General features: G+C 45.4%; 1 protein-coding gene across 3 annotated transcripts in view; it reads right to left on the reverse strand.

Moving 5' to 3' along the window:
- sorcs2 (sortilin-related VPS10 domain containing receptor 2) overlaps positions 1–10,000 on the reverse strand; it is a 473,194-nt gene that overhangs the window by 43,409 nt on the left and 419,785 nt on the right. For all 3 annotated transcript variants that reach the window (XM_037547570.1, XM_037547568.1, XM_037547564.1), the window contains exons 14-17: positions 6,080–6,187; positions 2,117–2,237; positions 1,825–1,958; positions 990–1,118 (exon numbers count right to left, since the gene is read on the reverse strand). In XM_037547570.1, the coding sequence (XP_037403467.1) occupies positions 990–1,118; positions 1,825–1,958; positions 2,117–2,237; positions 6,080–6,187 (492 nt within the window). The remainder of the gene's footprint in view (positions 1–989; positions 1,119–1,824; positions 1,959–2,116; positions 2,238–6,079; positions 6,188–10,000) is intronic.

A 10,000-nucleotide genomic window follows, 5' to 3' on the forward strand; every position in this document is an offset into this window, starting at 1 on the left:
GGGTTCAGACATGTTGTCACTGTCATGATGAGTATTTCATTTCTCAGAAACATAATAAAGTGGTGTGGCCCTCGTTTAATGTTTGTGGGATTTTATGTACCAGAACCAGTCATTATTCGTTTCTTCATGACCGCTTTCTTCTCTTTTCTTCTCTTTATCTCTCAGAATTAAACAGGCTGTTTTTGTTACTGGGCCTTAAACACTGATATATTTAAATGAGCTCTGTTCTGATTGGCTGTGCCTCATTCTAAAGGCAGCCTGGGCTGAAACACACCTTGTAACTTCATTATGAGTGGGCGGGGGTAAATTGCGGCATGCAGATTTATGTAAATAGCCTGTTTTCCATGACATCACAAAAACAGTGAATATAAAACAGGCAGGTTCTGCAGATTAATTAGAAATTTCCATTAATGTAACAAGATTTTATTCTAAATCACCGTGGCACATTTTTATTGGACCATATACCACGAAAGGGAAGTTGGCATTTTTTAAATTATATAGTGTGGCTAAATAAATAAAGATAAAAATGGGCACGCGAGGTGCTATTTTGACAGCGACGATATCCAAGTCCTTTTGGAGCCGTTCCAGTGGGTCCACATGCCACGCAATGTTCACTCAACATAAAGAGAAGCCAGCGTTTTCAAATGATGACGAGGTTTTGATGTGACGGTGATGATTAACATGATGATGAGCTTATGCTGAGCTTGTTTGAACACATTTGAAGATAAAAAGAAAGCAACGGTCAGATTCTCCAACATGCATGTGATTTAAATACATCCGGAGTGTGTCCTGCTTAGTATTCAGTACAGTGGCTGCCTCCAGCACATTTCCACATAGGATGAGCTTCATGTAAAACCGTGGGTGTACATGTGTGTGTGTCCTGTTTTCAGAATGAGAGACCCCTGGAGAGCCCCCTTCCTACAGTCATGCTCTGCTTAACACAGCTGAAATCCCACCACTTACTGTGTGTGTGTGTGTGTGTGTGTTACCCTGTGCTAGACTCGTAGGTGTGCCCCAAATGGCAGTTATCGGGTGGAGCGTCTGGATCGTGCCAGAAATCGGGGAAACAGTGGTCACCTTCTGCCTTCAGACTAGGAGCCCTCTCAAACCCGTAATCACTACAACACACAAAAAACCCCAACATTTACAAAACATATGAGTCTCCTTTACTGATAAACCAGAATTATTTAGTAACTCAACATGTAACAGCCTGTAAAGTAAGAACAAGGTAGGTGTTTCTAATAAAGTGGCCAGTTAGTGGAAGAATAAGGTAGGCGTTTCTAATAAAGTGGCCAGTTAGTGGAAGAACAAGGTAGGCGTTTCTAATAAAGTGGCCAGTTAGTGGAAGCACAAAGTAGGTGTTTCTAATAAAGTGGCCAGTGAGTAGTAGCACAAAGTAGGCGTTTCTAATAAAGTGGCCAGTTAGTGGAAGCACAAGGTAGGTGTTTCTAATAAAATGGCCAGTGAGTGTAAGAACAAGGTGTTTCCAATAAAGTGACCAAGTAATGGAAGCACAAAGTAGTTGTTTTGAATAAGGTGACCAATGGTGAAGTATAAGGCAGACGTTTCTAATAAAGTGGCCAGTGTGTGTAAAGTCCGTTTATTTTGTCTTATTTAAAGCTTGATATGCTTTCGCTATAGAAAAGGACAAACACCACGATCTGATGTTATGAAACGAGTCCACACGCTTAGACAGGGTTTTCTTCAGTAAACACTGTCTGTCAATGCAAGAAAAGCCTTTTATCTGCCGCTGCTTCACCACTCATAGTGGCCTCGTGTACAAAGAGACCCAGTGTACTGATGGAGAGGCAGGAGGTTCTGTACCAGTTGAAGTCTTTCTCAGTGCACTGACAGGGTTTAGCTGTGAGCGCTGATGTGTAGCTCTTTCCCTTAATGCACAGAGATGACTCCTTCCTTTTCCTGTAGGTTCGCTCCTGGCCCATGATACAGTGCTCTCCCTGTGGAACGAACAAGACGTTACTTCACAGCATCAAGCAGAAACCAAGGCCTTCAATCAATCGACTGCTGTAGAACTGGCAGCCTGTGAATTTACTGTGTCCAGTAACAAGAGAAGCTCCAGAGGTTGGACTTGGACGTTTGAAGCGATCGGCAATACCTGCAGGTTGGTGAGTTTCCAGGAGTCGTAGTCATCCTCTGTGCACTGTCTGGGGAAGGACTGACGGAAGTCCACCTTCACCAGCTCCCAGTCAGAGCGGTAGCTAATATGACCAAACACTCTGCACACACACACACACACACACACAAACACATTAGTTAGACAAACGTAAAGACGTTTGGAAAAAGAGAGGGACAGAGCCTAAACTGACAGATCGTGGGCTGGAGGTTAGGGAACCAGCCTTGTGACCGGAAGGTCGCCGGTTTGATCCCATGAGCTGACAGTACATGACTGAAGCGCCATTGAGCAAGACACCTGACCCCCAACTGCTCCCTGGGCGCTGTGGATAGGGCTGCCCACCGCTCCAGGCAAGTGTGCTCACTGCCCCTAATGTGCATGTATGTGGGTGTTTCACTACAAGGATGGGTTAAAGGCGGAGGTCTAATTCCTCTGTGAGCAAAACACAGTTGGCCAACGGTTCTAAATTCTATGAACCATTTGCATGCCTTAAGGGTTCCTTGCATGGTGAACGATTCTCTGGATTGATGGAGAACGTGTTCTATACAGCACCAGAAAGAATTCTTCTATTGTTACTAGCTTGACATCATACCAACTCTTTGTGCTATATAGAACCCTTTTCAAAAATATTCAATACATCCTCCCTCATTCTGGAGAACCATTTCAGGCAAAGAAACCTTTCAGCATGCAAATGGTTCTTTGAGTATTTGTTACTGAAGAACCCTTGAAGGACCATCTTTTTAAGAGTGTAGCTAAATTTACATCTGCTTGTAGCAAGACTTTTTCTATAGGGTGGTTTTAGGATCAACAGCCCACCTCTAATTTGGTAATTGGTATATCATCCCCAGTTGGTAAAGCATAGTGGTTAAGACTAGGGTTTGATTCCACACCATGGCAAGCCAGTCAAGTCAGTCAAGTCAAGTTAAGTCAGCTTTATTGTCAGTAGTACAATATATACTGGACATACAGTGAACTGAAACTGCGTTACTCTCATGGTGTAGCAGTCATGGGCTGGAGGTTAGGGAACCAGCCTTGTGACCGGAAGGTTGCTGGTTTGACCCCCAGAGCCGACAGCACGTGACTGAGGTGTCCTTGAGCAAGACGCCTAACCCCCAACTGCTCCCCGGGCGCTGCAGTTTGGGCTGCCCACCACTCTGGGCAAGTGTGCTCACTGGTTCTAAATGTACTTGACTTGAAACTAGTGGTCTCTTTTGGAAATCATTAAACCAATTCCCAATGGAAAGTGGAGCCCTTAGGTTTAAACCTTGTCCTTCTTCAGCAAGGCTGACCATGATAGCCTGAAATCCTAGTTTGTGGTAAAATGTTGGGTTGCTGTGCTGTGGGCTGAAGTAGAAGAACCTCTTGTCCTTTTAATAAAGGTTCTATGTAGAACCCTATACAACACATTCTCCATTAGTCTGGAGAACCATTCCACCATGCAAAGAACGCTTTAAGCAATTTGTTGTAGGTAGTTGGCTACTAAATGTTCTAGAATAGGAACCAACACGCCAATGAACCACTGTCAATGGGAAAGAACATTCAAGAGAATCACATACTGGCAGAACACACCAACTCAATGAGTGGATTCATTGGAGAATCATTGTTCTCTGGGTTTAAGGGTCAACTCAACCAGTGTTAATTGGCGGAGAACATATGGGCTTGTTGGAAAACATTGGGTTTGGCTTCAAACCAAACTCGTTCTCACCATTCATCAGAAAGTGAGACTACTGGGCCGTGAACTTCACAGGACGTCACAACGTCCGGTCGCTCATCTTAGGAACAGTTCATTCGGACACAAACAGACAAATGTGGCTAATGAGTGCCGGTCTCACTCCAGTAGGCCTTTACATCAGTGCCTTGCCTTTTAAACTCCATAGCTACACACAAAAGACTGAATCAGCTATAGAGGTTCCACTGCCTCATGCCCAACCATGAAATAACTGCTGCTGCCTCTAGATGGAGCCCTGTGTTTAAGTTAAGCATGAACGGGGGTCCAGTGAAGTGTTAAGACCCTCTGATCATCCGGGAGAGCGCCAGCTCTCTGAAGCACAACCCATTTAACAGTCCACACTTCAATTAAGCTTCTAGTTATTAAGATTACTTCAATTAAGCTTTAGCTGACCGCGCGCTGGTCTGAAAATCGGAAAATTCCTCCCTTCGGTCAGCTGCGCTGTAACCAATTAATGATAAATAACTTCAAATTATGTATCAAAGGCTCGCTAATTACCAGCTTTTAAATTCTGTACAGCAATCAATATGTGGGTTCAGAGCCAAACGTTCCACCACTGATTTGCCGTTTCTGCCTGTTGACCATGAAAATAATAGTAGCCTCTTGGCAAAATAAGAAAAATCTTGATTTGTATGCCTTTGTTTTCCAGCCGGCTGAGGACAGATCTGTCCCTCTGCTCTCCTTTTCGTCCTTGGAGCGATTCCCTCTGTCACGACACTTCATTATCAGCTAGAGTTCTGCACCACTAAAAATCGAACTCCCAGCACCAAAAAAAAGCCCAGTCCTATCACAGCAGCCATCAATCCCTCATTCACGCACGCACACACACTGAACAAGCCCCTTCTATCACCATGGGGACGCTGACCGGCCCTCGTCCCCGCTGACCCCAATCAAACCTGACTCCCCTGGTTTCTCCCTGGCGGTTAAAATCACAATTCTTATCGACAATTACTGTTCCTTTCACTCTGTGGGTGGGGAGGTGAGATGAAGCTACATGTTCAGGAAGAGCTGGCGGATCACACTAATCACACCGCCTCAAAGTCCACCATCCACGAGGACACTAACGAGGGGATCAGCGGTGGCGCCTGCTATTCTGCCTCTGTGAGATGGATGAGAGTAACGCATATCAGAAATAGCCACAGACTAAACGTGCAGTGCTCACAAGGCCACATGATCCTTACATAAGTAATTCATGACAAGCGGCAAACTACAGAGGGGGCCAAAAGTCTACGGACCACCAGTGAAAACACTGCCTCCCTACTTTAATGCAAAGCTTTCTTTATCTGGAAATTCTATTGTCAGCATAACAATCTCAGTGAACAGTGAAAGTCACACTATTCGGAGAAAAAAGCCGTAATATTTCAAGAAAAAAGTCATATTTCGAGAAATATGTCGTAATATTTTGAGAACAAAGTCGTAATATTTCGAGAAATACGTCATAATATTTTGAGAATAAAGTCGTAATATTTCAAGAAATACGGCGTAATATTTTGAGAATAAAGTCGTAATATTTCGAGAAATACGTCATAATATTTTGAGAATAAAGTCATAATGTTTTGAGAAAAAAGTGGCACTATTTTGAGAATAAAGCAATACTTAGAGAAAAGTTAATATTTTGAGAATAAAATCGTACTATTTAGAGAAAAAAAAATAATAATTAGAGAAAAAAATGTTTATTGCGTCCTTTTCTGGTATTAATGCCACTTTAATGTCGTAATTCTACAACTTTATTCTTTAAATAGTAAGACTTTTTTCTCAAAAACATTATGACTTTATTCTCGCAGTCTATTTATTTTTTCTTTTTATTAAAGAGGGTCAGGTGGCTTTACTGAGGGTCAGGAGGCTTTACTGAAGGTCAGGAGGCTTTACTGAGGGTCAGGAGGCTTTACTGAGGGTCAGGTGGCTTTACTGAGGGTCAGGAGGCTTTACTGAGGGTCAGGTGGCTTTACTGAGGGTCAGATGGAGGTGAGAGTCAGGTGGCTTTACTGAGGGTCAGGTGGCTTTACTGAGGGTCAGGTGGAGGTGAGAGTCAGGTGGCTTTACTGAGGGTCAGGAGGCTTTACTGAAGGTCAGGTGGAGGGGAGAGTCAGGTGGTTTTACTAAGGGTCAGATGGCTTTACTGAAGGTCAGGAGGCTTTACTGAGGGTCAGGTGGCTTTACTGAGGGTCAGGAGGCTTTACTGGGTAAAGGTGAGAATCATGCGTATCGGCACTCACGTCATAACGAGGGTCTCGTCTCCAGGTTCACTCAGCAGGCCGTCCACAAACACAGACGTGCTGGTGAAGTTGTGGACACTCCATGTATGTCCTTCGTCCACACTGAACCTGAGGACACAGATCATCATCATCATCATCATCACCGTCATCATTACCATCACCATCACCACCACCAACCTCCATTTAATTACGTCATTCATTTAAAGGGCCAACTTTCTAATTTTTATATACTTTTCTGTGTGCCAATTCACTTTAGCGTGGCCATTCAAACCCTCTTACGCCATCCAATGTTTCTCTTACCGTTCTTTTAAGACTGATATACACAGAAGGGTCTGTTCTGACATCATAACCATGATGAATTCAAATGGGGCTGATTTTGGAGCTTAGCTTTATGGGGAGTGATTAGATGTTTTAAATGTACACCATGTAAAAAGGCATTCACGTTTTCCATCACCTCATTCAGTCTTACTTTAATAAACAGTCATATCTGCTCCCACATAAACGTGTAACGTTCAGAATGTATTTAAGATAAAAACTTTATTACAGTTAATAATAGGCAATCTTAAAAAAAAGATATGGGCAGTTATATGGGCAGTGATATGGGCTGTGATATGGGCAGTGATATGGGCAGTGATATGGGCAGTGATATGGGCAGTGATATGGGCAGAGATATGGGCAGAGACATGGGCAGTGATATGGGCAGTGATATGGGCAGTGATATGGGCAGTGATATGGGCAGAGATATGGGCAGTGATGTGGGCAATGATGTGGGCAGTGATATGGGCAGTGATATGGGCAGTGATATGGGCAGTGATATGGGCAGTGATGTGGGCAATGATGTGGGCAATGATATGGGCAGTGATATGGGCTGTGATATGGGCTGTGATATGGGCAGTGATATATGTGATCTCTCTCTCTCTTGTTTCTCCCTCTCCTTTCTCACCCTCCTTCTCTATGTCTCCTCCTCTCTCTCTCTCCCCCTCCCTCTCTCCCTCTGCTTTCTCACTCTCCTTTCTCCCTGTCTCTCTCCCTTTCTCCCCCTCCTTCTCTCTCCTCCCTCTCCCTCTTTCCTTTCTCCCCCTCCCTCTCCCCCTCCCTCTCACTCTACTTCTCTCTCCTCCTCTATATGGGCAGTGATATATGTGATCTCTCTCTCTCTCTCTCTTGTTTCTCCCTCTCCTTTCTCTCCCTCCTTCTCTCTCTCCTCCCTCTCCCTCTTTCCTTTCTCCCCCTCCCTCTCCTCCTCTCCCTCCTTCCTTTCTCCCCTTCCTCTCTCGCTCATTCTCTCTCCTTTCTCCCCTCCCTCTCTCTCTCCCTTTTCCCCCTCCTTCTCTCCCTCCTCCTCCTCTTCCTACTTCCTTTCTCCCCCTCCCTCTCCTCCTCTCCCTCCTTCATTTCTCCCCCTCCCTCTCTCTCTCTCTCTCTCCTTTCTCCCCCTCCTTCTCTCTCTCCTCCTCTCCCTCCTTCCTTTCTCCCCCTCTCTTTCTCTTTCGTTTCTACCTCTCTCTCTCCTTTCTTACCCTCTCTCTCTCCCTCACTATCTCCCTCTTCTTTCTCCCCCTCCCTCTCATTTATCCCCCTCCTTTTCTCCCTCCTTTCTCCCCCTCTTTCTCTTCTTTCTCCCCTCAGACTCCCCTCCTCTCCCTCATACTCACTCCCCCCTCACTCACTCACTCCCTCCCCTTCTCTCTCACTTACTCCCTCTCCTTCTCTCTCACTCACTCCCTCCCCTTCTCTCTCACTTACTCCCTCTCCTTCTCTCTCACTCACTCACTCGCTCACTCACCCTCTCTCCCTCACTCACTCTCCCTCATTCACTCACTCTCCCTCACACTCACTCCCTCTCTCACTCCCTCTCTCACTCCCTCTCCCTCACTTCCTCATTCTCTCTCCCTCCCTGTCCCTCACACTCACTCCCCCCTCACTCTCTCATTCACTCACTCTCTCTCCCTCTACCTCTCTCACTCCCCTCTCCCTCACACTCACTCCCTCTCACACAGATGAGGAGCTGCTGTGCTGCAGGCGTTAGGTGTTTTGCAGATGCTCGAGTCTTCAGCGTTTCTCAGAAGAGCCTCGCGGCGACACTGTCTGTGTGTAAATGTTGTGAAAAGCCCCTCGGAGACTGGGGGGATTATTCGAGGGGGGCTGTGACATTTTTTCGGGAGCTGAATGAATGGATGAATGAGAGCCAAAGAGCCTTTAAGCAGAGACATCAGTGTGAATGAGTGAGAGTGGGGGACGGAGGGTGGGTTAGGATGAGGCGGGGGTGCTCTGGAGTCGAGTGGCTGGGAGGATCTGGAGAGTCTCTCAAGGCCGAGCGCGCCAGTGTGGCCTTTTGAGATTTTTTAATTTCACCCAGAAGAATAGAGAAGTAGGATTAGCCTTGCAATCAGACTAAACGGCAGCATCGAGGAGGAGACACTGGGACGCTGAGGGGGCTGCAGGACCCCAATTTCAGGATCGCAACTATTAAAAACAACAGTGATTGAGCACATGCTCTATATAATCTGATAACTGCAGAAAATCAGATTTTGTCAGTAATCCGAGCAAAACGTTTACAGGCATTGAGTAATCAGATAATGAGGAAACTCCAGGTCTACAGGAGTCAGACAGTAATCAGATAATGGGGAAACTCCAGGTCTACAGGAGTCAGACAGTAATCAGATAATGGGGAAACTCCAGGTCTACAGGAGTCAGACAGTAATCAGATAATGGGGAAACTCCAGGTCTACATGAGTCAGACAGTAATCAGATAATGGGGAAACTCCAGGTCTGCATGAGTCAGACAGTAATCAGATAATGGGGAAACTCCAGGTCTGCATGAGTCAGACAGTAATCAGATAATGGGGAAACTCCAGGTCTGCATGAGTCAGACAGTAATCAGATAATGGGGAAACTCCAGGTCTGCATGAGTCAGACAGTAATCAGATAATGGGGAAACTCCAGGTCTACATGAGTCAGACAGTAATCAGATAATGGGGAAACTCCAGGTCTGCATGAGTCAGACAGAAATCAGATAATGGGGAAACTCCAGGTCTGCATGAGTCAAACAGTAATCAGATAATGGGGAAACTCCAGGTCTACATGAGTCAGACAGTAATCAGATAATGGGGAAACTCCAGGTCTACATGGGTCAGACAGTAATCAGATAATGGGGAAACTCCAGGTCTACAGGAGTCAGACAGTAATCAGATGAAGGGGAAACTCCAGGTCTACATGAGTCAGACAGTAATCAGATAATGGGGAAACTCCAGGTCTACAGGAGTCAGACAGTAATCAGATAATGGGGAAACTCCAGGTCTGCATGAGTCAGACAGTAATCAGATAATGAGGAAACTCCAGGTCTACATGAGTCAGACAGTAATCAGATAATGGGGAAACTCCAGGTCTACATGAGTCAGACAGTAATCAGATAATGGGGAAACTCCAGGTCTGCATGAGTCAGACAGTAATCAGATAATGAGGAAACTCCAGGTCTACATGAGTCAGACAGTAATCAGATAATGGGGAAACTCCAGGTCTACATGAGTCAGACAGTAATCAGATAATGGAGAAACTCCAGGTCTACAGGAGTCAGACAGTAATCAGATAATGGGGAAACTCCAGGTCTACATGGGTCAGACATTAATCAGATAATGGGGAAACTCCAGGTCTACATGAGTCAGACAGTAATCAGATAATGGGGAAACTCCAGGTCTACATGGGTCAGACAGTAATCAGATAATGGGGAAACTCCAGGTCTACATGGGTCAGACAGTAATCAGATAATGGGGAAACTCCAGGTCTGCATGAGTCAGACAGTAATCAGATAACGGGGAAACTCCAGGTCTACAGGAGTCAGACAGTAATCAGATAATGGGGAAACTCCAGGTCTACATGAGTCAGACAGTAATCAGATAATGGGGAAACTCCAGGTCTACA

Source organism: Pygocentrus nattereri, chromosome 2 (assembly GCF_015220715.1).
Source record: "Pygocentrus nattereri isolate fPygNat1 chromosome 2, fPygNat1.pri, whole genome shotgun sequence".
Classification (NCBI taxonomy): domain Eukaryota; kingdom Metazoa; phylum Chordata; class Actinopteri; order Characiformes; family Serrasalmidae; genus Pygocentrus; species Pygocentrus nattereri.